The sequence below is a fragment of the Cryptomeria japonica genome, chromosome 5 (genome assembly GCF_030272615.1).
Source record: "Cryptomeria japonica chromosome 5, Sugi_1.0, whole genome shotgun sequence".
Lineage (NCBI taxonomy): Eukaryota > Viridiplantae > Streptophyta > Pinopsida > Cupressales > Cupressaceae > Cryptomeria > Cryptomeria japonica.
Window position 1 is genome coordinate 859,889,365 of NC_081409.1, and position 17,768 is coordinate 859,907,132.

General features: G+C 40.8%; 1 protein-coding gene across 4 annotated transcripts in view; it reads left to right on the top strand.

Moving 5' to 3' along the window:
• Nucleotides 1–4,214: 4,214 nt before the first annotated feature.
• Nucleotides 4,215–17,768, top strand: part of LOC131033827 (serine/arginine-rich splicing factor RSZ21A) — a 46,880-nt gene continuing 33,326 nt past the window's right edge. Inside the window, exons 1-2 of one of the 4 annotated variants that reach the window (XM_057965114.2) lie at nucleotides 4,215–4,467; nucleotides 12,605–12,695. In XM_057965114.2, coding sequence (XP_057821097.2) covers nucleotides 12,607–12,695 — 89 coding nt within the window. In that variant the 5' untranslated portion in view covers nucleotides 4,215–4,467; nucleotides 12,605–12,606. The remainder of the gene's footprint in view (nucleotides 4,468–12,604; nucleotides 12,696–17,768) is intronic. The other 3 variants (XM_057965113.2, XM_057965117.2, XM_057965115.2) reach the window with 3 other exon arrangements.

Sequence of the window (17,768 nt, forward strand, 5' to 3'; positions counted from 1 at the left end):
TGGTGGATATCGTGGTTGTTTCAGGTCCTGGGATCTCTTCTCTGAGTAGGGTGCCTTTTTTTGGTTTTCGTTTCTATTTCCAGTCTTCTTATCATTGTAGCTTGTATTTATGCAAACACACTGAGATAAAGTGCCATCATGCATTGTTTACTTGGAATCTTGCACATCTTGTGTCTTGTTGTACATGCACTATTGATAAAGTGCCATGAGGGGGTTAATGTTTTTCATCTTCCTTTGTCCAGTGAGTGTTCCTTCCATGACATTCGCCTCATGATATGTGTCAAGTGAGTGTTCCTTCCATGACACCATGTACTTATCTCAACACCTTTGATGTTCCTGGTTCTTCGTCATGCAGTTCTTTTTGGCTGTCCTTTTCAGTGTTCTTGTCCCTCTCCCACTTCCGCATTATGGGGAGGTTTATCCTGTTGGTTCTAATGCTTCCGTGGTTCGATTGATCAGCTCTTCAGGCTTTGGTTTCTCATGCCATCTGTATCTTCATTTTCAGTATTTGCCTTGTTTGCCATCTGATTCGAGTAGTGTCATTTAAAGGCACTCATGCAGATTACAGTCTTCTCTACCTGGTCATGTTCTATTTTAGTGGAGGTTCTCCAGATCAGCAGTTATTCTTCGACAGAGTTTGCAGGTTCTTCATGCTTCAGTGATATTCTTTTTTATCTCTTTTTGGAGTAGAGTTTTGTTCCCATGTGGTTTTCTCTATTTCTCTAGTTCATAGAGATTTCATTGTATTTGGGTACCTGATCAGGTCTTGTTGTCGGGACCCATCTTTATTGCTTTCATTAGTTGTTCTAGGTTTTAGCTTCTCCCTAAGTCTAGCTTAAGGGGGTGTTAGAGTATTCGGGTATTTACTTGATTAATTAAACAATATTTGTTTAATTATTTAAGTTCCCTTTTATCTCTTTTACACTTAAGCTAACTTTAAGTGCATATAATTAATTATTTTAATTAATTTTTATGTGCAAACCTAGGTTTTCCCTTTTAGGGTTTCTTGACCTATTAAAGGTTGAGTTTTTTCTTTTCATTGTAAGAATCACATTACATATTTTTATGAATATTGAACTCTCTCTTTTTGAGCATATTCTCTATGTATTTGTTTTTCTGTATTTGCTTCCTTGCTTCTCCATGTAATAGGTTTTTCAGCTTGCAAAGATCATTTGGGCTCCTGTGGTGTTGTATTTTCTCAACTCCTATAATTTGCAATGTTTCTAAGAGTTTCCTTTTCATCATCATCATTCTACATCTTCTCATGAAGTTTTTTTCTCTTATTTTGTGCTATAACCAGATTTTCTTGAAGTCCTTTAATGAATTCCTTAGCAGTCCTTAGATCATCTTCAAGTTTGATATTCTTCAATTTTTCTGCATCAAAATCTTCAAGAGCTCCTTCCAATTGTTTCCTTAAGTTCTCCATCTGTACCGGTGTCAGAATCTCCCTCAAGCTGTTAGGCTTTTGCAAATAGAGGACCGAGATCTGATACCAATTGTTAGATTCAATGACAGTCCCAAAGACACTAAGAGGGGGGGGGGTGAATCAGTGTCTAACCGGTTAGCATAATATTTAAACTTATTTATAACTTTGCATCCCAAACAGTGTACCGGTAAATAAGAATGAATGCAGTAAACATAAATAATAGAGACAATATAGAAACACACCATAACACAAGATATTTAATGAGGAAACCCAGTGTGGGAAAAACCTCTGTGGGATTTGTGACCCACAATATTTACTCATTGGCCAATGAATAAATACTACTTACAATGAGGGGCCTGCACATGCAAGGAGGTCAACAGCCTAGAGCTCACCACTCAATAAAGAGTCACACTAACTACAAAAATGGATTATCAAATCGAATACAATGTACTACTCAAAACAACATCTCTTATGCCAAGTTCAGTACCGGTTTAAGCTTAGTCTATAACCAAAACCTTCACTGTCAACTATATCACCTTATACAATAAAAATGTCTCATCACACACAAAAATGATTTATAAGATCTCATACATATATGAGTCTTTTACAATATACCATGTCGGCTTACAAAAGATAATTACATTACAAAAACAATTCATAGAAACAAAAACTTTATCCCATGTCGGCTGGAGTGCTGGTATGCTTTGTTGCCAATGTAATCTAAATGCCGATGAAGTGCTTGCCGGTGCCGGTGTCTGTCGGTGTATGAATTTTGTGATGCTGGGCATGTAGAAACCAATTGCCGGTGACTTGCTAGTTGGTTGCCATCAATGATAACATCAACTATTCTCATAAGAGTGTAGAATGACAACATCCAAAACTTACTAACTACAGACTCCTCGATTTGCAAACATCCATTATTGGATATAATCTATTAAGAACTAAACCTAGGGATTGAGCCATCAATAGTAAAAAATCCTTACAAAAACTATTATGAAGCCGCTTACTGCTTCAACTCCTTCTCCTTTAGATTTCCACCTCCAATCCAATAGTCTTCCTTTCGAAAGATAAGTTTTAGCTTACCCTTCTCTGGATCTTCTCCTCCCGTTGACTGCTTTGTTTACCCACAGTCACACAAATACTCCTTGATGAGAGACCACTCCTCTTATGCCTCCACCCTCCTCTTCTCTCTATCACTATCTACACCCCAAACCAGAAACAACATCAAGGGCGGTATGAATTTAGCATCTCGAATTCATTCACCACCCTTGGTGATGAAACCCTCCCTAGGACGTGCCATTGTCAATAGGGTGTCTAATCCGTATTTCTACTCCCCCCTTACACACTCCCCCATGACCCATTTAACATCCTATTTGGTACCCAGCTCCAAGCACCATGCAAGAAACATGGACGTCACATCCAGGTTGGTTCGATATCTGAACTCAGAGCTCATGTACTCTTCACTCAGTAATTTGTCTCCCATCCTCAAAAAGTGGGGGTCTTCGATCTTAAAATTTTTCCTCATCCGCTCCTTAGAAACCTTGCCTACGAAGGCAAGTTGTTGCTTATATGTACCTAGGGAGAAATTGGTTTCCATGACACACTTCATGGAAACACACTCTCAACACCCTACACTCAACCATAGTCTCTGCTCGCACCTTCCTACTAGACCAAAAGATAAGAAATAATGCCAAGAACTGAATTGATGAATGTTTAAATGAATGCTCACCCCCATATCGCACGTATCGTTGCCCTCTTCATTAATGATCACATCTCTCAGAGAGCCCAACGATTGTGTTGCACCGTTTTTCATCTACCCCACTCTATTTCAAATGTCCACATATCACCTTGAAGGATCCTCACCCCATTTGGCCATCACATCACCTCGCTTCAATAATGGATTGCAAGTTTCTGAAGTTATCCCACCATTCCTTCTGATTGTCTTCTCCCTCAGGTCAACCTCAATTTGATAAGATATTCACATCCTTGTTCCCTTGTCGCTTGATGTGGGAGACTTTAAAATTATGAAATTGCCTTAATTTTAAAACAATGAGCTTAACATATTCATCAAGCTTCCTTGATTGTGCCTCTCCCTTAACAATTAAGTTTATAATCACTCGGGAGTCGCCTTCAAGGTGGAGGTGTGGAACATAGAGTCGAGAAGTCAAGTTGATTGCTAGGATTGCCGCTTGAGCTTTTGCCTCATTATTTGTTCTTTTTTGGAGCTTATGTGAACTGATTGGAAGGATATTGCCCCTATCATCCCTTGCCACACATCCGACACTCGACGAACCTGGGTTGCCTTTGGAAGCACAATCAAAGTTTATCTTGATCCACCCTTTATTCAGGCTTTGCTACACCACTTCATTATTAGACTATTTTATTAGATTAGTGCAATGAGACCCATTAACAGACCACAAATATGAAAAAGACTTGAACCTACAAACTTGACACTAAATAATATAGAAGTGTTGTTGCCTTGTCGCCATTTCCACAACAATCATATAAATACTAAGTATTCATTTAATTAAGTGGACAAATTTAGGTGTCTACATATCGTATATAAAATTAATGCATTACACACATGTATCTATACTATCCTTAAGTAAAAATTAATTCCAATTCTAAAATCTTCATCAAAATTATTCATCTTCAATTATCAAACTACACACTTTTATCCACTTGACTTCTAATTTTCTAAAATAGCACTTAATCTTATATCTAGATTTTTAATTGCTTTAGTTATTTAATTAACTAAAGCACATATACTCTGAACATCCCAATTTATCTATCTTCCACGCGTCGGGTAGATTTTCTGCACGGAAAATATTATATAAAGGTTTCGTACGTTCATGACGAGATTAGGGTATGAAGCCCAGGGTTTTACATACAACTCCATCTGCAAGTTCCCCTGAATCTAATCTTTATATTTTCGTACAATTTTCTCGAAATTGGCTCTTTCTGAGCTAATCCCGCACGGTTTTCTAATCCTTTATCAGTGCCGAATCGGAAGTTTTTTCAGTGGGAAGGCTTTGGTACAGGTAATAAATGGTTTGCAAAACGTTTCTCTGTTTCTCTTTCAGACAATAGGGAGCACAATCTATTAGATCCTACCAAGGTCCATGTGATAGTAAATCGCGTTAAACAGGTTTTTTTTGGTGGAATTATTTGGTATACCGTTGTATCATTGAAAACCATGACTCGGTGTTTCGAATTCGTTGTTCTGCCAGCACTGGCTAGGGTTTTAGTGCGCAAGCCTATTTTATTTTTTAATATTTGTCGAATTTTTAGTTGCAGTAGGTTTAGGCGGACCGGCAATATGTATCATAAATGAACATAAATTCTTGTACTGGTTAATTTTAGGGTTTAGAACTTATAAAATATGTATGCTAAATGAAAATAAATTCTTTTGTAGGCTTTCCAGGAGGGGTAATGTCTACCATAATTCTAGGTGCACTTTTTATCAAAATAATTATAATTAACTTGTTAAATGCAATACATAATGTTATGAATTTTAATCAATCATTATTTTGGTAAAAAGTGTATTCATAAGAAAGGATACGCTAAATTGGGTTTTCAACAATATTTAGAAGATAGAAAAATCCATCTCGTGCACTTAAATGGGGAGGGAGGTCTGAAATTATAGAATTTGAAGAATATCTATCACAAATGAAATTAAGGAAATTCTTTGTAAGCTTTCACAAGGGAGGTCTTGTGGGTGACTCTTTTTAATAATATTTTTAAGGTATTTAAAAATAAAAATTCTCGTGGAATCTCCAATTCGAACAATATAGATAAAAAGGAAAATAATTCTTGTCGGATTTTGGCAAGAGAGGCCCCTTATGCCAAATTGACTGTCTTAATCAATGCCTTTACTGCAAACAGAAATATAAAATAAATCATCTATCGGACATTTGCAGGGACGTCTGATATGCCAAATTGGTGTCTGGCTTGGTTGTGATTCACAAATAACATTTATCTTTTATTACTACTTAAACTATTTGTTTTGACATTCTTAAGATTTGCAAAGATAGGCCACAGTTGACCATATGTACGATCTTAATCCTCACACCATAATCTTACCATGTTATTCGCTGTAGTCATGGGGCTGCTGTATTCCTATGAGGAGGTTTGAACACCCACATTGCTGAAGACAGATGTTAACATGGGTCATCCATTATGGGTAGTCCATGATTGCAGAAACCTTTAAAAAAATTATGATTTATTGCTGAAAAATCTGCAGTCTTTTGCAATTGATTGTTTTTGGCCCAAAAAAACCTTGATTCTTTTTTCTATAAATTTTAATTTTTAGGTCTTTTTAAAATTTTTGACAGTGATTTTTAATTTTTTTTGTCCCATTAAATTTCAATTCATTGAAAGAGTTTGTTTTTTCGGTTTGCCAAGTCATGTCAGATAATTTATTTTGCTACTATTACATTACAGCCTTTGGACTTGGATGACATTAATTTTTTGAATAAAGGGGTAAAAACTTTATTTGAAAATCAGACACAAGAACTACAAAGAGAACCAGAACCCCAAGGCCCCAGAAAGGAACCCCAAACCCAGCCCAAGATCAGACAGCTTCATAACTATCCATGTCCTCAACAAAAATCTTCTGCAAGTCTTGACAGTAATCCGAGGAGAGATGCTCCCAACCTTCAACTTTCCAATCACTACCATGTTCTGAGGCCCACTTAGCCAAACAATCAGCTGCTCTATTCCATTCGCGAGGAATGTGGATGAAAGACACCTGCTCCATTAACGAACTAATATGAAGAATTTGACGAACAATCCCTGCCAGCTGCCAATGAATCCCACTCACCTTTTGCTCTGTCAACAAGTTAACAAAATTTGTGAATCTGATTCGCAGATAACCTTCCTTCGTCCCAACTCCCAAGCACGCTCCAGGGCATAGAGAATTGCAAATCCCTCCATAAAATTTTTAGACTGTCGCCTTTTATGCACCGAAAAGAAGAAAACCACCTCCCCCATACGATTCCTACCAACACCACCAACCCCAGCAGGGCTTGGGTTACCCCTAGAGGAGCCATCGATGTTAATCTTGATAAACTCATCCTGAGGGGGCATCCACCTTCCCACCCTTTGAACCTTCTTCATAGCATGTCTACCTCTCCTGACACAAGTTGAGGCGGGAGACAACTCCTGCAAACCCAACCTACTCACAATATCCGCCTCATCTCTATCCAGAGGAAAATTCACATCACATTTAGCTTCCACCGTCTCCCGAATCATAACAATGATTCTATTCCACACTTGCTGAACTAACAGTCTGACCTCACGAAAGATCCTCCTGTTCCTCTCGAGCCAGATCTGCCATAGTATGAAAATGGGCCCAATATACCAGATAGTCTGGAGGAAGGAGGACAAGATAGGAGGTCTGCCCAAACTGCTCCAAAACTCCACCAGTGAATCCGCGTGAACACAAGGATGCTTCCACACCCCTCACCAGTAATGCCAAAGAAGCAAAGAGAAGGGGCATCTGAAGAACAGATGTGAGGAATCTTCCTCCCCATTACCACACAAAGCACAAATGGAAGGCCCCAAGAATCCCCACTTGCGAATATTGTCCCAAGTTAGGCATCTATTCAAAGCCAAAGTCCAAGCAAAGCAGTTACACTTCGGCCAAGAAAAATTATTCCACACCTGTTTCCACCAGTGCACCTCTCTTCCCTCTAGTCTTCGGTTCAACAGTTCCCGGTATCCACTAGCCACAGTAAAGATGCCCTTAGGATTCGGAAACCAAGCAAGTCCATCCCTACCCTTGAGGGAACTACAGTGTCTACTCACCAGAATGCCATGCAACTCAGCACACTCTTCTTCCATCCCAGCAACCGGCCACTCATTAGGGGCCTTCCACCACTCCAACTCCAGCTGCCCACATCTATAAACAGCCTTGAAGTTACTCACCCTTGACCACCCTGCCTCCAAAAACCTCTGGCAAAGATTCCCAAGGTTAGGAAACTGAACAAGGATGGGGGGGTATCCATCCCAAGAGTCATTCTAGAAAAGGACCTCTTCCCCCCTCCTGCAAATCCAAAAGAGTCCTTCCTTAATTAGAGAAGCCCCCTTCTTGAGAGTATACCAAATCGATGAGCCTTTTCCCTCAAGCGGATATCTTGGAATTTCCTCCATTGGGATCCTCTGCATATATTTGTAGGCCAAAATCCTAGCCCAGCCTCGATCTTGCTCAACACACCACCTCCAGTACAATTTAGCCGCCAGAGCCTCCCCAAATAAAATAGACTGCCTTAAACCAAGCCCCCCCGACTGCTTTGGGCTACACACCGAGTCCCAATTGACAAGACTCCATTTGGATGAGGATAGATTGCCTGCCCATAAGAATTGCCTTGCCAAAGAGTCCAATCCCTTCAAGAACCACTTAGGAGCCACTTGTAGCATACATTGATAAATCGAAAGAGCCTGAACCATTGACTGAATCAGCCGAATCCTCCCAGCAAAGGATAACCATCTGTTTGTCCAATGTTCAACCTTCGTGCGAAATTTATTAAAGATCCCTTGCCATGACTCCCTAGGAGGGTTACCAGGAGAAATAGGAGTACCCAAATAAGTCAAGGGCAAAGAGCCAACTTGGAATCTCAAGATAAGAGCAATCCTCCTTTGAATAGTTCCAGGAGTGTTGAAGAAGAGAATAGAAGATTTATCCTCATTGATCAACTGGCCGGGGCCGCAAGATAAACATCCAAAACCTTACGCAGATTAGTAGCTTCTCTGATTCGAGCTAGTCCCATCAGGGCCGTGTCATCAACAAACTGCAAATGAGACTGCGGCTGCAAGTCATTACCCCAACTCCAACCCTTAATCATACTCAAACCCACATTATGCTTAATCAGCCTCCCCAGACCCTCAGCCAGAAGAATGAATAAGTAAGGGGAAAGGGGGTCCCCCTGGCGAAGACCCCTAGAAGCACCAAACAACTCAATATGATCTCCATTGATTAGCACAAAGAAAGAGGTAGACGTAACACAACTCATAACCCATTGGATCCATTCGTTAGCAAAGCCAAAAGCCTTGAGGACCTTCTGGAGGAAGGACCAACGAACTCTATTGTAAGCCTTAGCCATATCCAGCTTAATAAACATAGCTTTTTCCTTGGAGGTTGCCATAGAATGAATGGTCTCTGTAGCAATGACCACACCATCCAAGATTTGGCGCCCTTCCACAAACCCGCTCTGCTCCTCAGAGATAACATCCCCCAGACACTTCTTCAACCTATCCACTATCAGCTTAGAGATGATCTTATAATCACATTGCAGAGCGAGATAGGTCGGAACTGGCCTAACCGGTCAGCCCCATCACACTTGGGGATTAGAGCAATGAAAGTGGCATTCAAAGCTCGAAGCATCTGCTTATTCCTCTGGGACTCCTGGACAACTTCCAATAAGTCCAGTTTGATAATATCCTAGAAATCTTGAAAGAATTCAACCGGGAACCCATCCGGTCCAGGAGCTTTTCCCTTCCCCATGTGAAAAACAATCCTCTCGAGTTCTTCTAGCAAAATAGGACCCATTAGTTACTCATTCGTCTCCCTAGTAACTAGAGAAGGAATGCAAGCGAGAACCTGATTCTCCTCCACCGATTCCCCCTGAGAATCCTCACTGAAGAGGGACGGGAAATATTGTAAAGACTCCCTAGAGATCTCCTGCAAGGATAAAAATTGCTCATCTCTATCATTGACCAGAACAGGAATGGAATTTCCATGTCTTCTTGCTTTCACCGAGTTGAAGAAGAAAGCAATGTTCTTAAGCCAATCAATACGAGCTCTTTGTTTCCAGTATATTTGTTCGCTAAGCTCCCATTCCTCTAAAGCCTTGACAACTCTGTCTTCCTCCCTAAGCAAGGCTTCAGACAAACCATACTCTCTGATTTCACTGGTGATGCCATTCAACAATATTTGAGCAGCTTTCTTAGCATGAAAAATGTTCCCGAAACCCTGACGGTTCCACTGTTTAAGCTGAAACTTAACAAATTGCAGCTGCTTGGCAAAAGTGTACATAGCAGTGCCAAAGGCAGGCCTCCCTTTCCTCCACCACTTCGCTACAAGAGTCTGCAAAGTCGGATCCCGAAGCCACAAAAGTTGGGATTTGAATGAAGGAGAGTGAGCAACCCAAGCAAAAGAAGAAACCATCTTGATGGGCCAGTGGTTTGACCCTCTCTAGTCAAGAATCTCAGAGCTTGTGGACCACCCCCCACCAACCCAAAAACTAGAAATCAGAAATTGATCCAGCCTCTCCGCAATCCAATACTCCCCCACCCTCCTATTGTTCCAAGTGAACAAACCTTTACCAGGCTTAATGTCAACAAGATGCAACGATGATATACTATCCCGAAAAAGGAAAGAAGAAGGTTCCAATCGCATAACACCCCCCTTCTTCTCACTCAACTCAAGGATGGCATTGAAATCGCCCGCCATAATCCAAGGATGAAAAGGGACCAACCTTCGCATACAAGAAATATGAGACCATAAGTTCTGCTTACCACTGAAGATCAATGGGGGCATAGATGTTAGTAAACAAGATATATTCCCCAGTCTCGAGACTAGAGACAACCCCAAATAATGAAGATCTGGAGGCAACCCACCAGACAGGGCGAATCCTAAAGGGTTCCAAAGACAGGCCACCCCTCCCGAGGAGCCAACAACCCCAATACACTGACACTGGCTTCTCCCCCATAGCTTTGGCACCAAATCCATCATACTTTCCACTTTAAGTTTTGTCTCCTGCAAGAAAAGGATATCAGGAGAATGTCACCTTATCAACTCTCGAACAACTTTTTGTCTAGGGCCACTATTCAAGCCCCTCACATTCCATGATAGAACAATCATTTCGGGGGATTGCAAAAATGAGAATCAAGAGTCTTTACTGACCCTAACTCAACCAAATTCTCCCCATCAATTTGATCTTATCCAAATCCTTATTTCTGCCAGCCTTTAAAATCTTCTCCGTTGGTCCTTTCTTAATGTCCTTCTGATAGAGACCCAAATGTAAGGCCATCTTGTTACTTTTGGCCCTAGCAAATTCCAATTTTTGAGCTGCAGGAGAACCATCCCCCCAGCCAACTCCACTACAACACTAGAAATGTGCCCCAACTGAGCCACTACTGGCATATACATCTCCATTTGCTGACTCCCAACAATTTGCAGAGCCTGGGTCGAGTCCCAATTCACACTATCATTGACCAACCCTGATGCACCTTGATCCAAAGGAGTTAACCCAGGGTTCACCTCCTGTTGGGTAAGGTCGTCCAAGGCTTCAAATCTGTTAAAGGTATCCTCTTCCTGTCTCTCCTATAGTGGCCTCTTTTGTCCCCGATTCCTGTTCTTTGTCTTAACTGGGACAAAACCATCAACACCCACAACTTCCACAGTCATGGCAGTTTTTCCTTTGTCAGCCCCATCTATGTTACGGGTCGGCTGTTGAGGTTGGCACACCACCAGTTTATACCTAGGACACTTGCACTGCAAATGACCATACTCATGACACAGACGACACCAAAATGGTAAAGTCTCATAATCCAGCTGCTGAACCCAAGAATAAGAACCCGCACACATATCTATAGCATCTGGCAGGGGCTTACTAAGATCAATTTCAACACAAATACGGGCGAAAGTCATTACCTTTCTCTCCAAGGTTTGCATTGAGGCTCCAACTGGCTTCCCAAGCATTGAAGCGAGCATCCGTAGCACATCCTCCCGACAACATTCCACTAGAAAACGCGGTAGACGAACCCACACTGGGACCCTATTCGGGAGCTCCTCCGAAGGGTTGAACCCCGCATGCCAAGGTTTGATGAACAACCCCACCTGGTTGTAAAAATACGACCCTCCTTCAAAAATCCTATTACGATCCTCCATGCAGTTGAAAGTAACCATGAAGTAGTTGTTTGCCAACAACATAATCTCCATTTCCCCTTTCGGTGCCCAAGTCCTCTGAGCCCTCATCCCCAAAAACTGCAAGGAAACCCTCATCCCCAAAAACTTGCAGTATAATGAGTGTTTTGAAAAGTATTTAGCATCTTCCGCTATCATCTCTGGAGGAATAATCAACCTTGGTCTCTCGCTGCACCTCTCCAGGCAGCCATTAATATTTGAGATCTAAGAGCCACTAGCACTACTGGCCCCCGAATCTGAGGCAAAAAGGTTATTGCCAAAGGTCTTGACATTTTGGGATGGAGATTTCAAACCCACCGCAGTACGGAAATCCATATCAAGAGTCGCCTTCAAGGGCTCTCCACCAGTTCTAGACATAGTACCACGCAGAAAGCCCACCCCCCAAAGGGAAATGAGCAAGGAGTCCACACCACCCTGCAAGAAAACACACACCTCCCCTTCGAAGCTCCACCATAGGGCAGAGCAAACCCCCACCACCCTTCCCCGCAAGCAGATTGCAAACCCGTAGGAACCCCGAGCCCCTACCTCTCGCAGCACCACCCACCACCCGCAACCACCGCACCTCCTTCAACACCCGCAGCCCCGTAACCAGCCCCTCCTGTAGCACCACCCACCACTTGCAAGCACCTCCCTCCCACCGCCGCACCAGCATGTAGACACCACTCACGAGCTAGGGCTGCGATGCCCTAGCCCGCGCACAGCTCTCTCCACGCACAACTCCATCCCCGAATGTACATTCTTGGCCGACATGTTGACCGCTACAGATTTCGATGACATTAATTTAGCTTGTATTGATTTTCATGATTATTTGGGTGTTCTGATTTCTTTAAATAGAAACTTTCATTTTGAGTAAACATGATTTTGAATTTCTTTGGAATAAAGAAATTGTACTAGGTTAAATGTAAGTGTGAAGGATTTAAGATTGAAAATGTTTAGCAGGGATTTGATGAATAATGGATCTAAATTTTAGATTCTTCCAGTATAATTGGTTTGATTTGGTCTAGGCCACTTTTTAGGAAGATTGGTTGGATTGCGTATATCATCAAGGCTGCACTTCACAAGAATTAGATCTTATTTGTTTAATATGTCTCTGCCCCTGATATTATTTGGATTCTCTAATGACCTTATATGGTTAGTTTCTATTCAGGGTTATGTCTTGAGAAAGGATTTCTAGATTGATTTGCATTTTTCATTTTCCATTGATTTAGGCAATGATTTGTTTGAGTCAACTTTTCTTGATATTTTGTCAGCCATGTCTCGTGTTTATGTTGGTGATTTGGATCCTCGAACAACCGAGCGGGACTTGGAGGATGAATTCCGTGTTTTTGGTGTACTCCGCAGGTACAAAAACATAGTTCTATGTATTGTTCTTTTAAAATGAACTGCTCTGTGTGTACTGATCTAGAATTAAGGGTCAGTGTTATTAATGAGCAGATACATTTTGAACTTAATTTTTATTATGCATTGTTTTATTCTTCCTTTACAAGGTTAAAATTTATTGCTCTGTGTTTGTTTGGGCTTGTATGCTCATCTATAATTAGGAGTATTTGTAGTAGATAAATGATAAATCCTCTACCTGAATATTGAATTTCACCTTGGTAGGATTTTTGCCATACTTGTCATACTTTTTCATCATTTTTCTTTTACCTTATATAAACCATCGTTATGACTTCACTAAATTTATTATGTGTGCACTTATGAGTAAATTTGATTTTTTTTTACCAAATACTTTGTCGGATCTGTAATTGCCACCAATGCTATGAGTTTTTAGCAAATTCTTTCTGAAATTTATTGTTATATTTTAATTTTGTCAGAAATTATTAGAAAATTTAGGCCAAACATTGGAACCCACTCAAGGATTAATCACTTAAGTGTGTGCTGTAATCTTTCAGCCCTCCTGAACAACTCCTGGAAATTTCCCTTCAAAACAGTAGCTTTTTTGTGTTTTCTGAAAGGTTTTGATTTTCCTCTTTCTAAAGCAGTCATGTTTTCATATGACCCACTGGCAGCAAATTTTAATGGAGTGGTAACACTCTCATCCAGGCACTTTGGTTATGCTCAATAAGTATTTATATTTCCTTATCATAATGCTGCATTATTATGACAATTTATTTTATAGGACAGAGTCTTTTGTTAGTGCAAAAGTTGTTCAATTTTCATTACTTATGAGAATTATGTGGTTTGTTCTCTACCATATATATTGTCCTCAATTTTGTCTTGCAAAAATTAAGTAGTTCTCTTAATATAACTATCACTTGTCAGCCTATTGATTGAGTTCACTAGCCTCCTCTCTTGAGACCCACTCCCTCAAAGTATTCCCCAGTTAGAGAGAGGTTGGAGAGTGGCAGGGAGAGCTTACGCTTCAATTATTGCTTCAAAAAACTGATATAGGGTGATTTATTAGGATAAATGTGTCATACACCTTGCAAAGTACAGGAACAATGTATTATTAAATTAATTACAATGTGTTTAATTGTTGACCCCTCATAGAATGGGATACTGATGGGATTCACCTAGTTTGCTCAACACTTCACCTAGTAGGTGTTGCTCAATTCTACCAACTCTCCAGGCCTAATTGTATTCTAGACCTCCAAGTCCTTCTCAATCTCTTTTAGGGCTTGCTTCTTAACCATTCCAAGGTGTTTGCTTCAAGTGTTTTAGCTAGGAACCCTACCAAGTTACAATGCTTCTCATGTGCTCAATTATGGCTTTCTTGGCTTCAACTTGTCAAATTGACCTCCAACTGTTGTGAGTTGATGCAGAGGTGTGGAGGTGTCTTCTAACATGTTTTGAATAGCTTTTGGGTCCATTTGAGGTTTTCAATCTTTTCCCTCCTTACCGATTTCACCATTTTGCCTAGAAAAGGGCTACAAGGAATTAGCCCAATTAGGCCTCCAAAATCTGGTTTTTTAGGGCTTGGAGGAAAACGGTCCAAAAGACCCCCTAGCAAGTTTGTTTTTTCTTCAATGATTCACCTAACCCCAAGTGATTTTTGTGGTTTTGGTTCCTTACTCCACCGTACAATATGCTAACCCCAAAATGGGGGTTTTGAAGGGTTTCTAGGCCTTCTAGCCGGCAGTGACTGGTCAAGTTGGTGTTTGGGCATCAAATGATTTTGTCAAGGCTTCTCCTTGCATTGGCAACTCTGTCCCAACTTCATGGACCCCTCCAAAAGCTTAGATGGTGGTTTGGCATTCACCCCTGCACTTTTCACATCAATTTCACCTTGTTTCCTCTAGCCGGGTTGCTCCTGGACTCACCTAGAACAAGGTGACAGTCATATTGAAACTCATCTCCAGCACTTGTCCCTGCATATGTACACTGTACAAGTGGTTGCCCTTCATGTCCCAACAGGCCGTGATGGTAACACGTGTGGAATTCATGGGGCAACCATTTTACATAAAACTGCTATATACAAGCCAAAATTGGCTGTGTGCAAACCAAAACAAGAAAACACTAATGTAAACTATCTACAAAGCTTGAAATGGAACTAACAACTCTGTAACACACCAAAGAAACTCAATCCATTGCTGGATTAATAAAAATGAACAAAACAAGCTAAAATGCTGCCAACTAGTCTGAAAATGAGTAGTTTCAGATTGTTGAACTTACAAAACCAAGTCTCCAACCTTGGTAACCATGCAAGAGAGGGTTCTTATAGCATTTCCCATGTGTGGAGTCTTTCTAGGGCGTTGGACAATCCCTAACTCCATCGCTAACTGTTGTGACCATTTCACACATCGCCCCATTAGAATGGGGACCCCCTCTTTCGCTTTTGGTTTTGTTTTTCTCTCTGCTTTTAGGATTTTGAGTGAGTGAGTGGTCTGATTGAGCTGGCTGGACTAAGGCTAAACCTTGAAAGCTCATTTGTTTTGGATTTCATTCAAGCTAAGTCTAACCAAATTTTGAAAAATTGTTAGTCTACCTGAAGGTTCAAGATTGTCAAAATGAAATATACCTTTTAGGAGAGTCAAATTGGTTAGGTCAAGGATAGGATAGGTCTCAGGTCAGGTCTAGATTGAAGGAAGGTTTTTCTGGGTAACGTCCTGTTTGTTTTTGAGTCTGAGTCAGCTAAGCATGGTCAGTGAAGAAAGGGAGTCCAGTTGGCCAAGTTAAATAGAGAATGAGATGGATTAAGGGCCTAAAAACCTAAAATTCGCTCCTGACCCTTCCAGAGGGTCTAGAGCAAATTTCATTCTAAACACAATTTCTTGTTTTGAGTGGACTTGCAAACTGGTTCCTGGCCTTGAAAATGATCGAACCTTGCCTTGTGAAATGGTTTGAGACTTAAAAATTGAGCAGTTTAGTCTGGAATGAAGATTTCGCTCCTGACCCTTCCAGAGGGTCCAGAGCTAAAATCTTATTTGAGCTTATTTGTCACTAATTTTGGCTAATTTTTTATGTGCAGGGTCTCTTGGAATGAAGATTGGACGTCACTTGATACATTTGAAGATTTGGAAGCATGCAGAATGATGAATTTTGGACAAGGAAGGCAAATTCGCTCCTGACCCTTCCAGAGGGTCCTGAGCAAAATTTTGAATATCTCTTATCTTGCAATAAAAAAGGTCAAGTTTTGGGCATGAGTGAAACAAGGACAACTCCCTTTACCCTCCTAAGAAAGTTTCAACTTGAAAGGATGAAGGATCTCGCCTAAAACCTAAATTTTGCTCCTGACCCTCCCAGAGGGCCCAGGGCGAAAATCTTAGTAGAGGACATTTCTTGCTCAGTTTGGGCGAATTGGAGTATCAAAGGCATGATGAAAGTTGGAAAGAACATGATGAAACCCCTAGGCACATTTGGAGATGAAAGAATGAAGGAGTTTTGCCCAGGAAAGGCAATTTCGCTCCTAACCCTTCCAGAGGGTCCAAAGCAAAATTCCTTATAAATACATTTTTTGGCCTTTCTTGGACATGAAATCCTATTCCTAGCACAGTGCAAGATGAAATCTTACTTAGCAAAGAAGTTTCAAGGTAAAAAGTGAGAGATTTTGGTCAAAATTGCAAAATTCGCTCTTGACCCTCCCAGGAGGTCCAGAGCGAAATTCTCAAAAACACCTTTTTCTTGCAAGATCAAAACGATTTTTGTGGTTGGAGTGGATGTAAGGAAGTATGTTTTGTCCTTTGAAGATAATTTGGATAGTCAAGAAGAAGCAATCGAGCCTAGAATGGGAAAATCGCTCTTGACCCTCCCAGAGGGTCCAGGGCGAAAATCCAAAACTTGTCTTTTCCTCAAAAGTTTGAGCGAAGCTGAGCCTAGGCATGGGTTTAAAACGATGTTTGGATTGCCTTGAAGTGAAGAGGGATTGTTGAAAGTGAAAGTTTTGAAGCCAAGAAGGAAATTCGCTCCTGACCCTCCCAGAGGGTCCAAAGCGAAATTTCCAAGTCCTCCCCTTTTCTTGCAAATTCAAGACAAAATCTTGCTATTCATGACTTAGAGGGGAGAAGGACATGATGTTTTATGCCTTAGAAGTGATTTGAAGTTAAAAGAATGAAGGAATGTGCCTAAAAACTCAAAATTCGCTCCTGACCCTTCCAGAGGGCCCAGGGCGAAAATCATAAAATCAACCTATTCTTTTTGAGTTTTTTGCTAAGACAAGGATGCACTAAGGTAGAAATAACCTTTAAGACCATGGATGAGTAATTGTTTGCTTCAAAACTTGATGATTCTAGGCCAAGGAGGAAAAATCACTCCTGACCCTTCCAGAGGGTCCAGGGCGAAAATTTGAAAACCCCCTATTTTACCTTGCAGAAACAAGACAAACTTGGGTGGAATGAATAAGGAAGAACATTGCCTAGCGATGAGTGAAGGATTCAACAAAAGATGATGGAGGAGTAAGCCTAAAGAGGAAAAATCGCTCTTGACCCTTCCAGAGGGCCCAGGGCGAAAAACCCTAAAATCACACTTTTCCTCCTAAGTTGAATAAAACTAAGTCTAGAATGCAATGAAAAAGCCTATTTGGGATGCCTTGAAGAGGTTTTGAACTTTAAAAAAATGAAAACTTTGAGCCCAATTATGAATTGCGCTCTTGACCCTTCCAGAGGGTCTAGAGCAAAATTCCCCTAAATGCACTATTTTCTTCAAAATTTTGATGAGCCAACTCAGTGATACAAGGAAATGGACCCTGGAGATTGCCTTGGCGAAGTTCAATGATCAAGCTAAGGTGAATTTTGGCCTAAAATGAAAAAATCGCTCCTGACCCCTCCAGAGGGTCCAGGGCGAAATCATTAGCAAGCTTCATTAGGCCTTGATCAAACCTTGATATTCCCTAATTTGCATTGAATTACCCAAATTCAAGACATTTGGAAGGTTGAATTAAATTCGCATTAATTAAGGCATTGGCAATTTAATAATTTAATTTTTAGGCCTTAAAATAATTAAAAATTTCACCTTGGAGGCATTAAAATTAATTTTTAA